A 24,043-nucleotide genomic window follows, 5' to 3' on the forward strand; every position below is an offset into this window, starting at 1 on the left:
CCCTGAGTCATTAAAATGCTGAGTTAAATTTAGTGCTTACAGTTTAGAAAGGAGGGGGTCATACTTTTTTGTAGTAAAATTGTCTGATAATTCTTCCCTAAGGGACTCCTGATAGGGTTTGAATTTAAATAGTTTACGTTGCTTAATGTCAAGAACCCTGTCGATGAGGATGATCTTACACATTTTTGCAGTCCTTGCAGCGTCTTTTACTTCGTATTGTTCACTCAGCAAATCCTTGTTGCTCCGTAAATACTGTACAAGTTTGAATTCCATGACTATGACAAACCTTTGGTTCATCGTTTCTGGCTGTTTTTGCAAATGGATGCAAAGCATAGAGTTTGTTTGAGACAATCAGATAATTCTGTGTCTTAGGAACAATAGGTCTTTTCTTAAAACATACTCTTGTTTGATAAACAACTTTTAATTTTTACTTGTATGGAGAGTTCCAAGGTCGGTAGAAGGGTGGATGCTTAATGTGAAGCCAACAGACCACAGAGTGGCAGTGATTAAAGGTTCACTTACGGTCCCTGCAACTTGTAATTGTGAACTTTTGCAGTTCCCACAACAGATTTCAAGAACAGGCATATCTGTGAGAGTTTGTGCAGTATTTTTCTGGTCTGCTTTTAGTAAATCCGTTTTTTCCCCTTCTCATTCAGCTGTAGTGATCCCGTTCAGCGGATCGAGCAGTGTACGCGAGGTTCTCTCTTCATGTGTAGCATTGTTCAAGGGTGCAAGAGAACCTACCTGTCTCAGAGAGACTTACAGGCGCATATCAACCACCGCCACATGAGAGCTGGAAAACCTGTTCCCCGTGCTTCACTTGAAAACGTCCATCCTCCTATCGCCCCACCACCAGCTGAAATCCCTGATCGTTTTATAATGCCGCCAGACAAGCACCACATGAGCCATATTCCGCCAAAGCAACACATCATGATGCCGCCACCTCCATTGCAGCACGTGCCACACGAGCACTATAACCAGCCACACGAGGATATCCGTGCTCCGCCAGCAGAATTGGCCATGGCTCCACCTCCTCCTCGTTCGGTCAGTCAGGAAACCTTTCGTATTTCAACAAGAAAACACAGCAATTTAATAACTGTCCCTATTCAGGATGACTCCAATTCAGGTGCTAGAGAACCACCACCTCCTGCCCCAGCACCTGCTCACCACCATCCTGAATATCAGGGCCAACCAGTGGTCTCGCACCCTCATCATATTATGCCTCCACAGCAACATTACGCACCCCCCCCACCTCCTCCACCACCAATAAGCCATCCAATGCCACATCCTCCCCAGGCCACAGGGACTCCTCACTTGGTTTATAGCCAAGCTCCACCTCCACCAATGACCTCTGCTCCACCACCAATAACCCCTCCCCCCGGACATATTATTGCCCAGATGCCACCTTATATGAATCATCCTCCTCCAGGACCTCCCCCGCCTCAGCACGGCGGCCCACCTGTAACTGCACCCCCTCCTCACCATTATAATCCTAACTCTCTACCCCAGTTCACTGAAGATCAAGGAACTCTGAGCCCTCCATTTACACAACCAGGAGGAATGAGTCCTGGTATATGGCCTGCACCAAGAGGGCCACCTCCTCCTCCACGAATGCAGGGTCCGCCTTCTCAAACCCCACTTCCTGGACCACATCATCCAGATCAGACAAGATATAGACCGTATTACCAATGATTAATAGTGCTTTGAACTGAAGATATGATGAGGAGGAAAAAAAACAACAAAAACTTATGTATAGTCAATCTTTTAATTAAGCTTTGACTGTTCTGGGAAGGAGAAGCACCTCTTCCTGAGGTGACCGTAAAACACGTAGGGTCTTGTCTCTTAAAAATGGTTTTAAATCTTGACCTTAGGATCGATTTCATGTACTATACTGTAGTGCAGATAAGTGGCTCAGTTGAGCACAGCTATATTTTAACAACTTTGTTCCCCTAGTGTGGTAAATTGACCCAGAGGTGACCATTTGTAAAGAATTTGGGAAGACTTTTTCATTGTTCCACTTTCAAAAATAGTGCTTTTGTTCAATCCAGTGTTCAGTTTTTCTTGTGATACATTTTGTTAACCTGTGTAAAAGGATTAAATTTCAAAATGGTTGTAAAAATGCTATTTTTATGTGAATTTAAGTGCAGCCACATACTGTTTTTTAAAAACCATATGTTTTACCACTAATTTCCCAAAGTTACAATAAAATCCTAAAAGTAAAAATCTACTAGAATTTACTGTAAGGCAGACTGTTAAGTGGTAGAGAATTATTTCACATTTTAGGCACTGAAAGTTTGAGGTATATTAAGTATATAATGCACTTCACTTGGATGCCTTTTCATTTTTAGGCAGCCTCAGGAGCACCAAAATACATTGGAATTCCAGTACTAAGATATTTTGATGTTCATAACATTAAAAGGCATTAGGAATTCTTTGGGAAGATCTGGCCAAAGTAATTGACTCTACAGGCTCCAAGCTATTGGGGGATACTGTTACTCATTAACGTTTTTTCCTGAATGGTTGGAATCACATGATGCACCACATTTACTAATCTTCCGTAACATTATTTTATAGAACTGTTTAAATTGTGTTCGCTAGATAAAGTGTTCTACTCTGCTCATTGTCTCAAACTAAGTATTTAGGGCTGAATAGACTTTATGTAATTCCTCATTTCGTGGTGGAGTTGGATCCTGTGCTCTAGGTGGGTTCTTGTTTATTGGGTTTTTAAAGTACAATTTGAACGCCGTAGAGGAATATTGTATTAATGAGGGACATTCTTGTAATCACAGACTTGCATTGCTCAGGTTTCATTACCGTGTGATAAGGTTTTTTTTCTCTAACTTGAAATTTTAAGACTATAATTTCCTGTTCCTTTTATGGGTTAAGCAGTATGAAACTGGGAACATTTTAAAATGGAGTCACCAGTGAAGACTACCAGATGATTTTGTTTGTATTGGAGAAAAGTAACGACTAAATTGTGATTTTCAGAGCTTTATAACGTGCCTTTAGAGTCAGCATTTGCATTATAGGGGCTTGCTACAGTCCAGCTAAGATGACCACTTACATTTTATATGGAACTCATGTGTATAAATCAACATTCTTAGGGTATGGTCCTATATCCTTTGAGTAAACCCCTGTGAAGTATTTCCTCCCCCCTAAAATGGTGCATAATATAAAAATGAAAAACGTAGTATGCAGATGTCATTTATTAAATAGTTTGTAGTGCGTACATTTAGAACATTTCTTTTTGACAAAGGGTGAGCTGATGGCTAATTTACCATTGGATTCTGTCAGACACAGGCAAAACAGTTTCTCGTCTTGGATAATGAGATGCAGAGTTGTCTCTGAACTTAGAGCTGAAGTTAGAGATAGGCGAAATGATTATTTCAACCTTGACCGGCCGGAAATAACTAAGACGCTTTTTTTTTTTTTTTTTTTTTAAGTTGAGTGATTTTTCACATCTAGCAATTTGAGAGTCCAGTGTTAATGCAATATATCTAGTGAGAAATTCTTGTTATTAGGAGCATGGGAGTGAAATAAGAAATAGTATGAACTGGTGGTGGTGAGTGCTTCTATCATTACTGTAGGTACTTGGACTGGTGCAAACTTGATTCCTTTTCATGCCCCTATTTAGGAGCTGTTAAAATATTACTGTTAAAAATCCAATACCATTCTTTGTTTCTTGTGATAAGAAAATAGCCAAATTCCTTTTAGGGCTTCTCAACTGTTTATGAGGAGCGCTCCTGTTTTTATTGAAATTCACTAGAGTCGAATGTGGTATGAAACCACTTAGCCTATGTATTGGACAAAATAATTAGTATCATGATAAACTTCCACATGTTTAAGAGAATTCTTGTAGACTTTTTAAAAAAATTTATTTTCAGTTAGGTTTAAAAAATACGTGTTATGCAGGGAGGCAGATCAGATGAATGTGTTGTAGCAGACAAAATTTTTAAATGGCGTTAGACTTGAATTCATCCAGTTATTGTTTGAATGAGGGTTGGTGGGTAGAAGGATAACAAAATTACTGTTAGTGTTTATTTCCTCAAGGAAAAAGATGTGAATCCCAGCCTTATTTCAGGGAAGCCTTTGAAGCTATGATGGACATAAGTCTAAATTAAATGTATGTATGTTTCATTATATTGCTCTTAAGACTACTGAGGTGGCAGTTTAATTCTTAAAAACAATAAAATGGAAGCATAAATACTATTTTGCCTAGGTGGATTTTTACCTACTGATGACACATTTGGGAGAATGCAAAATTTTCTGTGTGTCTGTGTCGGTACAACTTTTACAGTAAAATTAGCTTCACTTTTGTTGAGATTGAAACCAGCAAGTCGAATGTTAGTGTTTCTTCAGTGGCGTGCCCGTTCACAATATAACCTAGTATTTGGGAAATATCAGTTGCAAAAACCATAAGAAACTATATCTGTTTTGCCCTGTGAAAATCATTTGCTCAAAATCATTGTGTAAATACTAACTAGATACCACTGATGTAAATGGAAAAGACAATTGAACGTATTTTTAAACTCACAATTAAGTGACTTTATGAGCTATACAGAGCTGCTGACTTCTGTTCTAACATACTGGAAGGGTATCATACCTCTTTTTTTGAAAAGTCCTATAGTCCTTCCTATGTCATGAAAATTTTGGAGAGGTCCTATGTTATAAGTACAGTTGACCCTGAACAACGTGAGAATTCGGGGTGCTGGCCCCCCTGCACAGATGAAAATCCATGTATAACTTTTGACTCACTGAAAACTTTAATAAATAGCCTGATAACTTAGTTGATTAGTACATCTTATATATATTTATATGTATCCTACGCTGTATTCTTACCATGAAGCTAGAAAAGGTGTTACTAAAAGTTCTAACGAAGAGAAAATACAGTTCTGTGTAGAAAAACACTCCGTGTATAAGTAAGTGGACCCGTGCAATTCAAACCCCTGTTGTTCAAGGGTCAGCTGTACATGGAAAAAAATCACAAGTACCAAGAACAAAAAATATATTTTTCTAATGATTAGATTAGCCACCAAATATTGATGTCAATTGAGGAAGTTTTACATAATCATACTCTATTTTGACCAAAGTAGATTTGTGTTTCTTCACTGGTTTGTAACTAATCTGTTAAATTTTGGCCTAGAAACTTAAGTAGCATTTACTTATTATAATATATGCACAGTCTAATAAAGCAATATTGGATATACTTCACTTCAAGGGGACAGAGAGATAAGCCAGTGAAAATACTTGATAGTGATAACTAATAAAAACATTTGGATTTTCAAACATTTTTTGTTTTGATTCATGCCCCTTCAGTTTTCTACCATTGAGGGAAAAAGTGCTAAGACAATTCCGAGGGCCAGATTTTAGTGTTAAAAGCTTGATTTTCCCATCTCCCTATCTTTAAGAATTAAGACTTTTTAGGCAGTACAGAATCCCACAACTGAAATGAACAATGCTAGGTCATGGGTTTAGGTCTCACACTTGGGCAGGACCATGTCTTAAAATTTTTGGTATTTTGAAATGTTAATCGATTCTGGTACTCCGCATACTCCGTTTCTATTCCAAGTAGTTGTAAGCACCAACTTCATGTTGCATTAAGCCCATTTCTATTAATCTTCCTTTAAAATTGTTCTCCTTTTGCCTTCAGAGTGAAAGATTCTGCTCCCTTTTACTTTTCTTCCCAAGTGTTAACTTTGAAAACTTAAAATCTTTTGTTTTAAAATTGGCACTTCAGTTACGTAAGTAATAAATCTCTTGGGGGAAGCGTAATACGTTAATGCTATGAATAAAGCTATAGATCCCCTTGCATTGAATATTTCCCTTCCAGAAATAAGTAGTTATAATTTTGGTGTATGTTATCAGTAATCAGTTACAGAGCTGATAACTAAGTAGGCTCCATGCTCTGGTTTAGCATCCTAATTCATGGGAAATGGGAGTACTTCATGACCGATACCTCATAAACATATGAGCACATACCATGTGGGATATAAATCATTCACTCATGCACTCATTCGTTCAGGTATGTGCCAGCATTCTAAGCACCTGGGGTTCACAAGTCTTTAGAGATAGACGATCAACAAATTTCATTAAGTTACCTAACATGTTAGGAGTACGATAAAATCCTATGGCATGAAGGAAAAATAAGGATAATGGGGTGGAAGGAGGTTCGCAGTTTTAATTAGTGAGGTCTGGGTAGAATCCACTGAAGAGATGACATTTGACCCACGATTTGAAGTGGGTGAGAGTTAGCCATGTAGGTAACCGGGGGCAGACTTTTCTAAGCAGACATAGTCTGTAAAAGTCTTAAAATGGGGGCTGCACCTGGCACATTTGGGGACCAGCAAGGAAATGGGAATGGAATGAGTGAGATGAGCAGGAAGAGGAGGTCAGAGGTAATAACAGAGGGAATGAGATCACAGGCTTTCTGGGCCATCGTAAACTTTGACCTTACTCTGATCTGGGAAGCCATCCTGGGATTCTGAGCAAAGGTGTGGAATGATCTGTCTCTTTTTAGGACGATTATTCTGGCTGTGTGTTTGGAACAGATGAAGAAGGTAAAGATAGACCAGTCAGAGGGCTTTAATAATTTACACAAGAGATGATGGTGGTACTTGTGGAAGGATAAATATGTAAGATAATAAATATATATTATAATGTAATAAATTTATGTATATCAATTAAGCACTTACTATATGTGAGATACGGGTATCCACTGATGAACAAAATAGATATGGTCACTGACCTATAGAAGCTTACATTTTAACTCTTCTAGGAATTGTTCTTGGTAGTCATTCCTAAATTTTCCTCAAAAAACTTCTTAAATTCTTTTCCAAAGGATAGTGGCCAGAAAAAAAGGGAATTACATTGGAAAATGGATTACAAAAGTACACATACATGTACAGCCATAATGCAAGCGAAATATTAAGTTTATTTGATTCTGGACATTCCTGTTTCCTAAAAGCTCTTCTGGGTACATTTTCAACGTGCAGTACTGAATTACCGAGTTTGAAACAAATCTGTAGAACACAGCTATATTGTTCCTGAGTTTAGTCCTGCCTTAGGCTAGATCGGTGTTTAGACAGGTGTTCATTTGTTTTGTGAGGTAATATTTCCTAGTGATTAAGAGCTTGGCTCTGGAGTTGGACCGTTTAGACTGAATTCGGGCTCTCCCACCTGCAACTACATAACGGACTAATAACTTACCCTCCTTGGACCTTGATTTATTTTGTTTTTCCCCAAAATGGGGTTAAACCTAGTACCTACCTTATGCGGTCTATTTGGAGAATTAAAGGAATTGATTCTAGATATATTTTAAGGGTAGAGACACTAGAATATCCTGACAGATTTTTCAACCTGAGCAGCTAGAAGGATGGAGTTGGCGTTAGCCGGGGTGGAAAAGATGCTGGGAAAGCAGATTAGGGGGAGAAGGTCAGTAGATCAGTTTTGACATGTAGACGTCCAGGTGAAGATGGCAGAAAATGAATTAAAGTTTCCTGTTGTCTGTCCTTTATGCAGTGTAAAGCCAAGCTTGCATTTAAAGCCTCTCATTTGCATCTCTAAGTGGTAAGCTACTGCATTTAGATAAGAATGTGTATCAAATACTTAAATAATTATTGGCAAAAAATTTTAAGGATAAACTGGCACGTTATTAGCTTCAAGCTTTCTTAATTTCAGTAATGTATCTGTCTCTTCCCAAGCTGTTCTGTCTCCTGGTTGCAGTACTGGGTATCTTCTCCCCTTCAGTCTTGCTCTGATTTATGTCGCTTTTATTTTTATCTTCCAACATGATCTCTTGGCCTCTTCCTAAATCAGGGATCAGATTTTTGTACCAATTTCCAATAATTGCTTTTAGGCAGGCAAGTAAAGGCCGAGTGCCACGTATACCCAGAGCATATCCACCTTAGAGGCCTAGGGAGAAAAAACATTTAAGGGTGGGGATAAGGGAACCTCTAAGATGTTAAGGTTGAATAGGCTGAAATGGGGGCACCATGCTTGGAGTGCTCCATGGCTCTTTGGTTAGCGAGAAGGGTGTAAAGAGTACCTTTACTTGGGAAGATGCAGACATCAGCCACGATCCCGTGTGGGGCTTTGGCCCCACCCCCAAATGATGGATGAAATGGGTTTATGTTTCCAATTCCTATTCCCTGACCTCTACAGAAAAAGAGCTCTTAATCTGACATTCATGGAGTATCCTATACAAACGCATCATATATAAATCATGTCTAAAATGTGTGTGTGTTTCCCTAAAGTCTGCAGGGCGCAGGAAGCTCTATAAGGTATGCATGACTCAGAAATTTAAGAAACGTGCCTTCAAAGAGTGCTTACGTTCCAGTTTTTAAGACTAGCTATGTAAATAAATTTTGTTTTACCTTACTGTAATTGGTTTAAGTCTAATAGACAAGCCCTTTCAGTAAAGACAGTAATAAAGAGTGGGAAGGAGCTTTGACAATAAACCTTCAGAGGCGAGATCTAGAACAATTGGGATTTCCCCATTGACAAAGTTATTTTTTACAAAGTTACAAAATTATCTGTTACATAAAATAAATACAAATTTGTACTGAGAACAATGCCAGCAAAACAGAGAAGCGCGTATGCGGAATCTTCTTCTCTAGCCAAATTGAGCTCTAGAGTGATTATTCTGCCCTGTGTGTTACAAATAATGACCAGCAGTGGAGGAAAAAGTCAAACTGGGTCCTACCATCTTTTCTTTTCTCTAAGACTGGAAAGAACTGTTTACCCATCATGTTTTCTGTTCGTTTTTCACCTTCTTGCCTTTTCATTTTATATCTTCATTAGCTTATACAATTTGCATACTACCAGGTGGAAGAAAAGGACTTGCCTCCAAAGCTTAGTATAGTTACAGATATGACATTAGAAGGATTGGTCAAAGTCTGGATAGGAGGTTGTTGAATGCGTTAAAAAGCTATAGTGATAATCACAAACTCTGGGCAAAGTTAAGGATCACTGCAGAAGTTTTAGACGATTCTCATGTGGCAGGTTTCCAGCCAGACCTCTACCAAGGGGACCCACAACAAGCATATTCCAGAAAGCTACCAAATTTAACAAAACAAGACATATCCACTGTACAATGGAATTTTTTTAAATGGAGATATATCAGTATGAACTGTATACAGTTCTGTATAAACTGTATACAGCATGAACTGCATACAGTATGAACTGTATATAGTATGAATTTATACAATATGAACTGTATAAATTACGAGATTCAAAGCAGTGGTGTAAATACAGTGCACAACATATGCATGAAGGTATAGTGACCTGGAGGGAAATCTGTCAGTGCTATAAAAATACATATAAACAAAAAATTGTCTTCCTTTGAGAAATCTACAAGATAAAAAATTGAGAGTATTTACAAAATTTTATACTAGATAGGTGAAAAATATATGATGCTAGAACAATCTCGTTCCAAAGTCTGAAACATAATTCTGCTGAGTAAAAATATTCCTCATACAATGTATGAACTTATCAATAACTTTCTGGGTATAAGGTTGTTCTTTATGTGACAGTCAGATGAGGGTCCTTCCGAGTTATGTGTTGATTAGAATTTTGTTTCAACTGGTACCTGGAAGAAGATAGAAAGTTCTTGTTTTAAAAGATTTGTTAATTTCTATCCCTTTCAATAATCCTATCTTGTATTTATAGTCCATTTCATTAAAATTAAGACCTAGAATTTATCAGAGTCATTGACAAATTTTTCATCTTGATTTTTTAAAATTTAAAATGTTTTTGTTTATTTTTGAAAGAGACAGAGTGTGATCAGGGGAGGTGCAAGGAGAGGGAGACACAGAATCTGAAGCAGGCTCCAGGCTCCGAACTGTCAGTACAGAGCCCGATGTGGGGCTTGAACCCATGAACCGTGAGATCATGACCTGAGCTGAAGTAGGATACTTAACCGACTGAGCTACCCAGGTGCCCCTCGTCTTGAATTTTAATGATCATGTACCTTCCATTGCAACTTGGTTCATATAGACCCATGGGATACCATGTTGTGATATGTGTATCTTTCAAAGGCCTGATTTAACTTAATCATCAATATAATGGTTGTAGCAATATATTTCCTTCACAACTGTTTCAGAGGCCACACAAGCTCCAAGGGGCTACGTGTACTGGCTTTCAGCTTTTCTGTGAATCACCACTGATGACCTTATTTGTCTTCCTCTAAGTGATGAGGTAGGGAATTGGTGTTAAATTTTTTGTTTGTTAGTTTTAATATGGGAAACAGGTACAGGATGGTACTGACCACATTCTGCTAGACAGTTAGTTCTGAAGCTTTGATCAGGTTGCAGGTTGGGGTGCCTGGGTGGCTCAGTCAGTTAAGCAGCCAACTTCGGTTCAGGTCATAATCCCATGGTTTGTGAGGTTGAGCCCCTCGCCAGACTCTGTGCTGACAGCTCGGAGCCTGGAGCCTGCTTCAGATTCTGTCCCCCCTACCGCCCCACCCTCTCTGGCTCTCACTCTCTGTCCCTCCCCTGCTCACACTCTGTCTCTCTCTGTCTCTCAAAACTGAATAAATGGTAAAAAAAAAAAAAAAAAAAAAAAAAAAAAAAAAAAAATTAAGATAAATAAATAAATAAAAAGTAAAACTTGGTAACAATTCTGAATCCAGCCATTGGGGAGAGGATTTCTAGTAAGGCTCTCCTTGTAGGGGGCTCAGGCAAAGTGCCACATGTGGATTTCTCTAGAATGCAGCCATGAGAAACATGGCTGGTTAGAAACATGACTGGTGCTCTTGGATGCTGGGCTCTGGGCTCTCACTGAGACCTATCTAGCTCCTGGGATGGCTTTTTCATAGAACCTTTTTCTATTTGACATAATTTTTTTTTTTTTTTTTTTTTGAGAGAGAGAGAGAAAGCGCACATGTGAGTAGGGGAGGGGCAAAGAGAGTCTCAAGCAGACTTCATGCTGTCAGCACAGAGCCTGAAGTGGGGCTCAATTTCATGAACCACAAAGTCATGACCTGAACCAAAATCGAGATTTGGATGCTTACCCGACTGAGCCACCCAGGCGCCCCTATTTGACATAACTTTTAATAATGGTCTCGGGTTATTTTATGAAATATACTTCTTCATTTCTAATGTAAATTCCTTTTTTTCTTTTCTTCTTAATCCTTTGTTCAAATAAGAGAAACACCACCAGCCACCTCCCATACTTGAAGAGAATCATTAGAGTCTTTCTTAGGTCCCTAATTCCATTAGTCTTTCACCAAAGGATAGAGCCAGTATGGCCTGGTGAGTAGAGCCCAGGTCTTGGCATCAGACAGATCTTGGTTCACTTGTTGCTGTCACTTTGGTGTGTGACCTTAAGCAAATTAGTTAAGCTCTCTGAGCCCTTCCTAATTTTCTCATTTATGAAATGAAGATATCTTCTTTGCGTATTGTTGTAAGATATGAGATATTGAATGTAAACTGCCAGGTACCTGACCTGGAGCAGATACCCATTTTGACTTGTGATTCTGGTTTTACCAAACTGGAGACATTTCCTTAAAGGACTGAATATTCTAAAAATGAATGTTCTAAAATGAAATAGAACTATTCAGTTAAGTGACTTGACAAATCTTTCTAATAAGGAAGGAGAGGAACCTCACTTTCATTGCTGCACTGGACCCTGTGCTAGGGACTTCCTGGGTGCATCTGGGAGTCAGGAAGTGGGTATTGGCTTCTCAGCACCCTCACTAATTCATCTGTAAGTGGAAACAGCATCCCTTTATCTGCCCCAAGCCTAGAATAAGATTTTAGTTGTAAGTACTTTAAAAACAAAGAGATCTTTCTCTATATGATCAATATTGCACTAAAAGAGATCTAATATCATTATTTTCTATCCTTTTTTGTCCTGTCTGAGTTTATTCCTACCCCCCCACCCCCCGCCAGGTCCCTTTGAAAACTGGCATTGTTTCCATTTTCTAGGGAAGAAGCACAGGGGCTCAAACTAGTGCCGGACTTTCTGCAGCACGCTGGAAGAGGCCTTACTGCTTTTCAGCTTTGCTGTTCTGTTGTCCAGACAAAGCTACACTTGTTGAAGAATCTTACCTGACATTCTCGATTACGTAATCCTCCATTTGTATTTATGATAAAATCAAATTTCGGTTGTTTTTCCTGAGAAAACCAGAATGGAATTATGGATTAGGAACATTTTTTTTTTTAAGGCCGAAAAAGAAAGGCAAATGTAATCATAGATGGTTTTTATACAAACAAGAAAACCACCAGAGAGCTGGTACCTGACTGGAATTAAACTTTGAAGCACTGTAATCCTTCTTCATCAGAATGTGCAAAACAGCATCATGGATTGTTAAGAAGAAGATGGAGTCCTTGACTTCATCATCAAAAAAATCACACTGTACAAGCTTCTCGATGAAATCATCTAAAGAGAGGAAAGGAAGAATCACAGGAAGAAGCACCTGTGTGGCCACGGGCTTCTTCCTGAGACGGCAGATTTGAACTTCCATTCGCCAAGGTGCAGTTCATTTGTATTCGGTTAGGTGTTTGGGGATTGCAATGGTGTGATACCAGTGTGCCATTAGTTTAGTGTTTTCTGGAACAAAAGGATACTTTTTTTTATTATTTCTTTCTTTATTTATTTATAGCTTTATTTTTGAGAGAGAGAGAGGGAGACACAGAATCCGGAACAGGCTCTAGGCTCTGAGCGGTCAGCACAGAGCCCAACGTGGGGCTCGAACTCACAGACCGTGAGATCTTAACCCGAGCTGAAGTTGGATGCTTAACTCACTGAGCCACCCAGGCGCCCTGAAAGGATACCTTTCTGGTAAAAGTATACATTGAATGCCCCATTGTCAAAAGAATGAAGGAAAAGATTGAAATGAGGAAAGCTTTTAGTACTTCTTAGAAGAAAAGCAATCTGTTTTTGCTCTAGTTGGGAGCCTAGTGGATTCTCTCCCTGGCTAATGACGAGAACAGTGAGTGTGGCTTATAAAAAATTGGGGTTCTGCCAAAATAGAACATATGCTCATAGACCAGTGACATGCTCTTGTTCTGGATTGCTGGACCTGTTACTTACCATAGTCTGTTTCCTTGAAGCTGCTGTGTTCCATCAGAAAACACCTTCCTTGGCACCCTGCATCTTTGAGAAACCCCCTTCCCGTAGGCACTAACCAGCACTTGTTTGTACAGATCCCTCAACCAAAGATTACCTCATGTGAACTATGTGCAGAGCCCTGGCTGGGTAATGGGGAGGATGAAGAGATAAATTAGACAGACATATGAAACTCACCATCAAGGAAGATAGAACTTGTATATACACCTATAGTAATGAACGGAAAAGTGATGTGGAAGAATAAAGACAGAAAGCGATCAGAATTTTTTCTTGAACGTTTTCTTGGTTCTTCAAATCATGACCCCGCGCATAGTAGGTCCCTGGGGTTTTGTTGAACGAGCAAGACAGGTACAGAAAACGTGCTATGGAAATTCAGAGAGAGGAAAGATGGTTTCTTCTTGATGGGCGTCTGGGAAAACCTGACAGAGCAGATACCATTGCCAAGAATGCCCAGGTTTGGAGAAAGATGGAGGAGGGAAGCTACAAAGGCGTGGAGGTGGGCAAGTCTGTTCACAGGCAAGCTTCCGACACTGGCAAGACTTAGTAGTGCCTGCAGGGGGAGGAGACAGGAGCACAGTGTGGTCTCCAGAGCCTGGATGGGACTGTGTGGTGCGCAACGGGCAGGAAGGTGATGATCTTAGTTCAGGGCTAAGAGAGGGATGCCAGGCAGCTGAGGCAGCAGGACAAGACACTTTCAAAGAGATCTGTGATGATGGGGAAGGAGTATAATTGTTTAGTAGATTAAAGGGTTACTGAGCTCAACGGAGTATTTTTAATTATAAGCAAGCCTTGAAACTAGAACATATCAATAGATTTTACGGGCAGGAGCCAGTAGAGAGGAAAAACAGAAGATGCCAATTTCATGCCTCCCTCGGGACCCGGGCACTTGTCCCCTCTCCTTAAAATGCTTTCCCCCAAACTACTGTATTATGGGCTGAGGAATCAGGGGAGGGGAGGAAGAGAGAAAGCAAGCCTGCTTTCTCAGGAAGATGAGGGTTAAAAATGGTTGTATCTTCACTCTTCTGTTGCCTATTGAAATAGGCCTCACCTTGTTAAGTGGATTTAATTACATATCAATACATCTAAAATATGAAGAGGCCATTTCTGTGGGGATTTCTGTTGGTTTGGCTACACGTTGGACTTCCCTCTTGATCTATAAACAAGCTCTATACTTTGGAGAGGCTGTCTACCTTGACAGTTCGCCATGAGCCTGAAGTGATTGTCAGAACAAAAAACCCAAACAACTTACCATCACTTCCAACAATATACACATCTACGTTGATCCTGATAAATTCTTGCAAAAGCTGTTAGAAAGAAAATAGATCTTCCTTAGGGAACAGCGTTACTTGCGAGAAATATAAAGAAAACTCGTAATTATACCTTATGGGTGATGTGTTGGTTAAAGAACCTTTCACATTTTGAAAAACGACGATAATGTAAAGAGAAACTAAAGTTAAAAACGAGACTCTGACAGAAGGAAATAAAACCGAAGGAAGGAACTCTCCTCCTCAGGGACAAGTTAAAAATCACCATTCTTGCGGGGAAGGACAACAGGGAAATCTGCTTCAACTCACAAGATGAACTCTGATTTAACTTGAAAGCTGTTTCTTTTATGGGATGACCTTGGCCAGAGTTTTCTAGCTACACAGAATTAGAAAAAACCAAAGCCCTAATGACATCATTGTCCCTGCCCACAGTGACTAGATGTATCTAACACCAATGAACCGTTATGTTTTCCAGGTCTCTAGGCTAAGAATAAATACCAGTAGTGATGTAAGGTCATATAAAGGTAAGAAAAGTCGCTTGTACTATTGATCCGTTTAGATGATCAATAAATTATTGTCATCATCAGTGAACATCGAACTTCTACTAGGTTCTGAGTTAACAATTAGGGCTTTAAAAAATCACAACACAGAGTCCTGTTCTTTCTGCTAAACTGCTGGGATTGTGTGTGTGAGTGTGTGTGTGTGTGGTTTCTCCTTGAAAGCTAAAACAAGCAAACACAAAAACGGAGAAAGAAAATAAAAGGCAAGCAGTTGTGAGAGTTCTGTGATGTTAAGATTTTTTTTTTTTCAAGCTTGAGGGAAACAAAATTGATTCCATTTTCTAATTTTGTATCCAGTTCACCCATGTTTAATAGATCTTATCTTAGCTCAGCTTTTATGTAGGCAGATTTCTGGGAAAAAAACAAGAAAAAGAGTGGTAAGTGTGGAATTTCTTAAATTTTCTTTACTTCTGTTTGTGCATCTCCTTTGGAAACTAATTTATTTTGAAATGCTGACAGAACCATGGAAAGAGAACAGAGTACAACTGGAAGGTTCCAGTCCTATTTTTAAATCACATGTGACATCATTTCTTTCACATAGCTACTTTTTTGGCAGAGCGGTGGGGGCGGCGGGGAGCAGATTTTATACAGCCAACTGAAGTTCGGTGTATAATGGGTAAAGACAAAAACGAAAGGATCCACGAGTCCACTTTGGTCCAAGACCTTCTCAAATATTCTGTATTTCAGGACAACTTAGATCCAGTGCCCACAAGGGTCGGAAGGTCCTGCAGAACTAGAATTTGGTAGGAGTGTCTACTGACAATTTCAGCATACATTAGACATGTAGGTGTGGTTGTCTTCAAAATTATATGCCACTCTCCTGGGAAATGCTGTTTGAAAGACTTCACTAAACATGCCCCACCCCACTCCCTCTCTCTCCATGGAATATCCTGAGATGTAAATCCTGACGATTTACTTCTACTTAAGTGTGTATTATCTAAAGGAGCATCTTTCTACAAATAGAACTTTTTACCTTTGGTTACTGACTTTTTTTCCCATTTTTAAAAAAGTTTTTTTTTGATGTTTATTTATTTTTGAAAGAGAGAAAGAGATAGAGTGCAGGTGGGGGAGAGGCAGAGAGAGAGAGAGAGAGAGAGAGAGAATCCGAAGCAGGCTCCAGGCTCTGAGCTGTCAGTACAGAGCCCCAAAAAATCACAAGCCGTGAGATGATCTCGCGGCTCGTGAGTTCCAGCCCCGAAATCGGCCACTTAACTGACTGAGCCACCCAGGCGCCAGTGATGGGTTGTTTTTATTAGGAAAAAAGAAATTACCGTTTTGAGACCTCTCATTGAAGAAATGTCAAGAAATGACACAGCTGAAAAGTCGAGAATGAGGCTATGCAGGCTGATTTTAGGGACCATAGTGTTGAGAGGAAGGTCGGCATTCCAGTCTATCTCGAAAGGCAGGTCGGTGGTATTGATTGGTTGATCCAGTCCTTCTATCTGATTGTTGTCCAGCTCTTCGTCGGAATCTTTAAAGCCATCATTGGTACATATAATTCCTTTCTGTGAGAGAAGACAATATGCATGATAACTCTGACCAAGAAAAACAGTGCATATGTCAAAAATAACCAGTGGGTTTCTGAGGCACAGATTCAAAGTTAGGTCAAGCAATGGCCTTTTCTCTGGAAAATAAAACACTTTCCCAGGAAAACAAAAGTTTTAAGGAGACCCTCAAAGAAGCCATTTAAAGATATGACATCCTTGTTACCTAGCATTTCATTTAAAGAAATGGAGCCAACACCTTGAACTACTACGTTTTATATACCTTCAGCTATAACACCCAGAAATGTGGTCAAGAAACTTACTGGTTTCATTTCCAGGAAGTAGATCTGATTCTCACGGGACTAAAGAAGACCTTAGGAGAATTAAGGAGGCCTAGAAGGTTTTTGAGAAAATGCTCTAATTTGGTCAAATTGTCAGGTGTATACATACACAGTCAACGCTGGGCTAAGGTTCTGTTGGTTCCAGGAATCAATGCATAGCTGAAATGATAACCCACGTGCTGTTAAATATAAAAAAAAATACTTTTTCCCATAAAAAAAGACATTTACTGGTGTCACTTGCAGCAAGCCTTTTTTCTGCAGTTTTCGGATTTTCTTCAAAGCTTTGTTGCGCTTGCGTAGAACTCGTAGTGGATTAAAGCCAACCTGAAAAATCCATTGCTATGTTACAAGAGTGCTGGATATTATACTGCTGAATATTATAGTGCAGAATTCTAATAACTGTAAGTGGGATGGGTTGGGGTTGGGGCACGTAATAAAGATACTTGTAATAAAATTTAAAAATTGTTCAAACGACGTCAGTGATGACATTGTGTCCGACTCTGGTCTGCTCAGGCTGTGTGCTGTTATCAACATGCAAAAACCTCTGTGCCGCCCTGGGTTTGTTATAAATTATCCATCAGTAGGTCTAAACTCTATTTAAATCTGTGTGTGTGTGTGTTTGGCTTATGCAACCCTTAGGGGATTTTATTTACTTTCTATTTGTTGGATATGGTGACAATTAGTACTCTGCTTCTATGTAATTTTGATTCTATTAAACTTTATATGATTGTATTTTACGATATCTATCATTTTATGATTTTATAATTTTAGCATTAGATCTGAGGGCAACCTTCGTTTCCTCCTTTTCAAAGTAAATGTGTTCTGTGGCAATATTTAGCTCCAGAGTCATAGGGAAGAAGAATCACATTATGTAATAAAAAAAATCCTTGACAAAAAAATGTAATTAGATGGAAGATAAGATTAAGTGAAAAGGACAATATAAAAAGCCATATGAGCAATATAATAGCATCTTTGAAAAAAAATAGCTGGGTAGGAAAATATTTGATGCACGCCAAATGAATAATAATAGGGCTTAAGGCAGAAGCTCTATGCAAAGTACAGAGCAGACCAAAAGGCAGGTTAGAGAATAAGTGCTGATCTTTTGTTTCTTAACCTTAAAGGTTGCTTCTCTGTCATCTTCTCTTCAGCCCATCAGGGACATTCAGCTGTCCTTTGGTGTTAAATATTCATGTAAGTTACATTTACTCATTTCCATTTAGATCATAAATATTCACTTGCTATCCTGAATATCTTCAATGACAGTCAAATAGTAAGTACTCTCTTATTTCTGAAGTTGGTGCCTAAGGAAAATCTGTAGGTTACTATCTACGAAAACCCAGCAACCCCAAATCCTGTGATACGTCCTTTCATTCTATAGCAAAATTGGATAAAAGTTGGCTCTGTATTGAATCTCATCCAAAGGGCCTTACTTCCCAACATATGCCTGGGCCCCTTACAAGGTAGTTTCACCTGTTCTGGAACACGGGACAGAAAAATACTAACACAATCCGGCGTCAACATATGTGAAATCATTAACCCTCTGTTGGCAGAACAAACATTTCACTCCTAGATATTCAGTGGAGTTACAAAAAGTATATATACATGTAACAACTTCAAACCTTACAGCATCGATAAGTTTCTGCTTAAAGAAATGAATGTTTGCAAAGTAGATGGGAGATGGACACCTGAAGATCTTCACCCCTTCTGGTTCATACATCTGTAAGGCAGAGAAGTACTATGAGATGATGCCCATTGGATTCATATTGATATCTTTCATCAAGTCGAAGTCAAAAATGAATCTTCCTTACGTCAGCGTAATCTTTTTTATTCTTATAGACGTTGCTCCTTCCAACATTTGCCAGTGTGCTGCATTTTGGACTGTAGGGGAAAATCAACACCAAGTGAATCACTCGTGCGTGTTTGTTAACAGGGACCTTTCCCAGCCTATCAAAGACGGCTCACTTTCAAAATTTAAAAGGCTGGGGATTCATCATGCCATTAGGCACCCTGGAGGGCAAACAACTCATTGCCCTCCCACGCCTCCTAGAACAGGGCCTCCCACTTACCACCTCCCACTCTACAAAGTGCTTCCATATGCTTTTGCTGTTTGGATCCCGAATATCACAGTTATTCAGTGAAATAGACAGATGGGGTTATTTGTAGTGATAAGGACGTGGTAAAGCATAATGTTTTGCCTGTGACCACTTGGTTTGTCTCTATGATTGATGGGTCCCCAAGAAATGAGTGAAAACATAAATGAATAAGAGAGTGCAGGAACATTTCAACATAAACGTATTCCATCAGTCAGGTATTAACGTTAACTATACCACCTTCTGTTCTAGAACTCTTAAAGCAACCAAGAAGCCTGCTACCCTGTCACACCATGTCACCTAACACAGGCTGAGTGACCACATGGTGGTGACACTGTATGGCAGAGATGTAAGAATCAGGAAGATGTTTGGACTGGACGTTAAGAATCAAGAATGCTAACTAGCTTTTGTGTCCTTTTCAGACAAGAGGCGACTTGGAGAAGTTCTCTAGTCCGGCTCCCTGTTTTTCAAGTGGGAGCACAATCTAGCAACCCCTAAAGAGGAACAGCCCTCCATTAGACGTGGAGAATCCCGCAGTCTTTGTGGGTACACATTTCCATGTCCAGCAAGGCTAGGGCAAAGACATCAAACCTGCTCAGAGGATAATGACTTTCGGTTTACAGCTGGGCAAACAGGCTCCAAGATTTATATGATTTCTTTGAATTTGTGGCAAAGCCATTGGCCCACCAACAGCTGGTGGGACCTGGGCTGACGTTCTGGGGTCACCTTGAGGCGAGCGACGTGAGGAAGAACAGACTGGCCCATCTTGATAGATAAGCATGCCTGTTAACCAAACTACATTCCCCTTAATCAGTGACAAGTATTTTTCCCCTTCCAAGGGCAGGTTGAAGTCTGCAAGGATGCAGAGCACGACAAACACTCACAACTGGGTCCTGAACACAATGGTCAGGAGCTGGAATGCCACGCTGGCCGCCAGGCCCAACCCAAGTCCCAGGACAATGGCAAAGATGAAGGTCATGATCCATATCAGCTGTAAAGAGAAGACAACGCATGCAGCACAATTTACTCCGACTCAAGTCCAGTGTCTTAGGTCCGGAGCTCTGAGAAAGCATGAGCTTCTAAAGTCAAAGCAGAGGCTGGACGTGTACAGGACAAGGGACCTGCCTCGAGAGGTCATTTCTGTGGGTTCATTCGGAGCCGCAGAAACGCATGCAAATATTTTTACAAGTCCGAAGAGACTGGGTCCATTTCTAATCCCATCCCTGAGCCAGTTAAGGAAAGGACTGAGCCTAACACCGTGGAAACAGGACCTGTTGGTTACAGTCAGCAAACTAATGGGCAGCAAATTAATTTCTTACTTGTGGCCTGCTGTTTTAATCAATGGCTACTATCTGTACAAGAATCATAGCTTGCTCAAAGGGTGTTAAGATCCCCAACAATTATCTATCAGGAACTAAAGTAAACCAAGTGTAGCTGATTACTTTATTCCTGTTAAGTACCGTAGGAGATGTAAGCAACCTTTTTATGCCCCAGACTTTGATCCTGATAAAATTATGGACTCTGCTTCTCCTCCTCGCAAGGCATGCCAGGTGCGAGGGGAGCCTTTCTAGAGTATTTCCAAGAGGAATGTTCAGAATTTAAATTCCTCCCAGATCCTCTGGAAGCGAACGTGTGATCTAATGAAGAACAGGAGTACTAGTGTTTCATGGGCATTTCCTACTTGCAAGTGGCTCGTTCTTTTAAATTAAAATCCCTGAGGATGATCGTTAGCGTATGCAGTTTAAAAGCAGCAAGCGAAATAAACTCAGTTATTTGAACAGACGTAGGCAAACAACATTGCACTTAGCTTACACTACGAACACGCACTTCCCATCAGCATCAGGACGGCGTCCCGATTCCTCCCTCTTTCAAATGTCGTCGCCTCTACTCACACAATCGTATTTATCCTTTTGCCACAGTCTTCGTATTTCTGTGAACTGCATCAGCATTCCCTTCAGGTTCCCAAGTGCTAACGCTGCCAGGACAGACTGCAAAAAAAACATTGAACAGCAGATGTACTGAAAGATAATCAAAGAAGCCATGCAAAGCAAAGGTGAAGGCTGTAGATAAGTTGTGTCCTTTAAAGGGCCTCGAAGCCTATCACAGAACACACCCTTTTCCGGTATACAGTGCCATCAAGATGCACCAGGTCTGAGACTCTGACCTGTTCCCAGTCATGGCTTTGTCTCCACCATAGTGTCGGCTGCAGGCTATGGATGGGATGAAAGCACTTACTAGCCTGTCCTTTGGGACAGAGCCAGGCAGCTCTTAAGACCTACACTTTGAAAAATTTTTCCCAAAGATAACCTGTTTGGTGATGGGGAGGCAGGTTGCTTTTTGTTAAAAACAAAAACCAAAAAACCTTGGGAAGCTTGGCACACCTGGAATCGTAATTCAAGCCTTTGATGATGATCAGCATTCAGCCATTTGTTAAGAGGAAGCTGAGGTTAGCCGAGATTTGAGGCACCCTCTCTGGCACAGCATAAGCCATGTCTGTCTTGTTCCCTGCTATATCCCCGGGACCGCCCGGACTGGTAAACAAATGCATATAGGATGGGTTTTGATACTTATTCGGTGAGTGAGTGGATATGCTAATGAATTAATATTTCCCAATATTAGCCAGCCCTAACCACTCATTAACACGACCTCTTTTAAGAAACCCTGATGTTGATACAACTTGATTAGTAGATTCACGAAGAATGATCTGGGTGGTAAACTCTCCTCTAACCCCAGCAACACTTGGGGCTTCTGCTTCTCCAAAATGAAATCATTTGTCTTGCAGGAATTAGGATAGTTCTGGTAGAAAAAAAAAATGCGGACTAGGCAACTATGCTCTCTTCCTTGTTTGGATTTTAACACAACGGTAGGAACATGCTCCCACCCCCCACCCACCACCCCCAATTCAAGCTGTTCGTTCTGAATGGACGATGGCATTTGTGTATCGACCGCTGTTATGCCGTCACAGTGCAGTGTGTGAAGAAGACCCCGACAGCTTTTATTTTCCCATCTCAAAGATAGTTTGACTGGTCTGGGTGTTTTTTGATTTTCACAAGTAACATTCAGAACTTAATATCTAACCGGTTAATTTTATTCACTGTGAGAACAGAGGCCATTGTTTAGGGCACTAAATAATGGCCTTGGTGGCATGAAAGGGAAATTGCCAGTTAAAAAAATGGCGAAAACCGAATAGAGCCTGTAATCTAGTTAGCAGTATGGTTTTGTACTGGTTTTGGTAATGTACTGTGGCTACATAAGATGTCACCACCATGGTGGCCGGGCGAGGGGTCTGCCGGACTCTGTACAATGTGCTCTCCCCCCTCACCTGGTCAGTATTCCACAGAGAAACAATTTTGAAAAATTTTCATTGAGATCCCTACACAACAGAGCCCTTTCAAAAAATAAAGATTACAGAGCACTGAGAAGCCATAGAAAGGAAAAGGGGGATAATATTAGAGAGAACCAGGCATCCATACTGCAGTTGATATAAAGCATTAAACACGGATGAAAGGTTTTGAAGTCCGCTGATCCTTAATCAGCACTCAAGAGACATTTATCATTAGCTACTGGCATATTTCCTATGACACGGAGAAGCAAGCCAGCTGTTCCAAGCAAACAGATGTTGCACGCACAATGGCAGAACGTGTCACATGGATCCTTTGTAGCAGGGCCTTTGATTCAGGCCCTCGGTGTGCTTTATTCGTGAGAGAGAGAGGATTTTAAATGGCAATCACTTCTTGAGGTTCTCTATCTCGATGTGCGTGAGGTAGAGCCCATGCGTATCCACGGGAAAAGCACAGTAAGGCAGAATTCTCAGTGGGGAGGGGGGCTGTATGCGCACTTGTTTCTATTGAGATCTACATTCTTCTATTTCTTTGAGGGACTTCTTGATTCCTTTGGAAATCAGTTAGCTCGTGGAGAAGGCACCTTTTTGGCCAATAGTACTCTGCAATGTTTGAAGACAGATTTGGCCAGTGGGGCTCTTTGGCACAACCACCCTGTTTGTCCAGAAACCTGGGACCATTGTCACTTTCCAGCCACCAACCAACAAGGAAAAAGGCCTAGCTACCAACCAATAAACACTGGGGGCACGTGTCCTACCTCTATGCTCTTTGTAGTCAGAAGTGTAATATAATGTTTGTAGAGTAACAACAATACGACGGTAATAATATCAATAATAATGGCTGCCATTCGTTACCTGCTTGCCCCGTGCCAGGCCCCGGCTAAGTCCTTAATGTACAATATTTCATTTCGTTTTCACAGTGACTCTGTGACGTGGGTACTGTTTCCCTCCCTATTTTACAAACGGAGCACTTGAGGTTCAGAGAGGTTAAGTAATTTGCCCCAAAGCACACAGAGAATAAGTGCCAGGGCCGGGATGAGAAAAGTAGGCCTACAGGACTTGAGCGCCAGGGCTCCGTGGGGCACCTCAAAATTATATGACCACCACGAAGAGCAACGCATTTACCATTGTAGGTCCCCTAGAGATCCTCTGTTTCCCAGGGCCCGCTGCTGTTTTTAAAAATCTGGGTGCTGTCGCAGGTTGCAAAGCACGAAACTAAACCCTCAAAGATGACAGCAGAGATGGACGAAGGAGCACGAGGGTGAGGATGGGAGGCCTGTGTGTGGCGCTCGCTTCCATCCTGCAATCACCCGGCTCCGGGCTTGGAGTCCAGACTAACTCCGGGAGCTGCAGGGCGGATCCCTAAGGACGGTTGTGTGGCTGGTAGCACCACTCCCGGACGCTGATAGCGGCCCAGCTACCTCGGCCTTTAGGAAGATCTTCACTCCCGTCAATGCACATGGAGGCTGCGGTGCCAGCGTGTCTTCCCGTCCAAACATTAGTTATATTCGGGGCTACGGACACGCCGGAGGGTAGAGTAGATAAGGTAGCTGGGGCATTTTGCATTCCTAACATTCATAAAATGCCGCCAGTGGAAAAAAATAAGTATTTTTGGCCCACGAGTATTGATTAGGAAGAGTGCTTGAGAGACTGCAGCGAGCTCATTTTCCCATTCAGTTTGTGCTTCCAGAGTTGAAGAACCAGGGTCTTGGATTCCTCCCGCAAAGCGGAGAGACAGAGAGAGAGAGTACCCAAATGCAGACAGGCGTTACCTTTTGTAGTGGCTCCAGAAGAAATCCAATGGATACAATGACAATCAGAACGATGATAGCAGAGAGAAGCCCAGCAATCTGTTAACGACGAAAAGATGCTCATCATGGAATTGCCTTCTC

At 40.7% G+C, this 24,043-nt stretch overlaps 2 protein-coding genes across 7 annotated transcripts in view; one reads left to right on the plus strand and one right to left on the minus strand.

Annotated features, from left to right (window-relative positions):
* The window catches only part of CBLL1 (Cbl proto-oncogene like 1), a 19,598-nt gene extending 15,389 nt beyond the window's left edge, over nucleotides 1-4,209 (plus strand). For all 5 annotated transcript variants that reach the window (XM_027071669.2, XM_027071668.2, XM_015078728.3 and 2 more), the window contains exon 6: nucleotides 657-4,209. In XM_027071669.2, coding sequence (XP_026927470.1) covers nucleotides 657-1,692 — 1,036 coding nt within the window. In that variant the 3' untranslated portion in view covers nucleotides 1,693-4,209. The remainder of the gene's footprint in view (nucleotides 1-656) is intronic.
* A 2,702-nt stretch (nucleotides 4,210-6,911) lies between these two features.
* The window catches only part of SLC26A3 (solute carrier family 26 member 3), a 37,439-nt gene continuing 20,307 nt past the window's right edge, over nucleotides 6,912-24,043 (minus strand). For both annotated transcript variants that reach the window (XM_053218628.1, XM_053218627.1), the window contains exons 11-21: nucleotides 23,924-24,001; nucleotides 20,704-20,799; nucleotides 19,696-19,802; nucleotides 18,530-18,599; nucleotides 18,346-18,438; nucleotides 16,950-17,045; nucleotides 16,168-16,401; nucleotides 14,321-14,375; nucleotides 12,239-12,381; nucleotides 12,051-12,116; nucleotides 6,912-9,586 (exon numbers count right to left, since the gene is read on the minus strand). In XM_053218628.1, coding sequence (XP_053074603.1) covers nucleotides 9,563-9,586; nucleotides 12,051-12,116; nucleotides 12,239-12,381; nucleotides 14,321-14,375; nucleotides 16,168-16,401; nucleotides 16,950-17,045; nucleotides 18,346-18,438; nucleotides 18,530-18,599; nucleotides 19,696-19,802; nucleotides 20,704-20,799; nucleotides 23,924-24,001 — 1,062 coding nt within the window. In that variant the 3' untranslated portion in view covers nucleotides 6,912-9,562. The remainder of the gene's footprint in view (nucleotides 9,587-12,050; nucleotides 12,117-12,238; nucleotides 12,382-14,320; nucleotides 14,376-16,167; nucleotides 16,402-16,949; nucleotides 17,046-18,345; nucleotides 18,439-18,529; nucleotides 18,600-19,695; nucleotides 19,803-20,703; nucleotides 20,800-23,923; nucleotides 24,002-24,043) is intronic.

This window comes from Acinonyx jubatus, chromosome A2 (genome assembly GCF_027475565.1).
Source record: "Acinonyx jubatus isolate Ajub_Pintada_27869175 chromosome A2, VMU_Ajub_asm_v1.0, whole genome shotgun sequence".
NCBI classification, from domain to species: Eukaryota; Metazoa; Chordata; class Mammalia; order Carnivora; family Felidae; genus Acinonyx; species Acinonyx jubatus.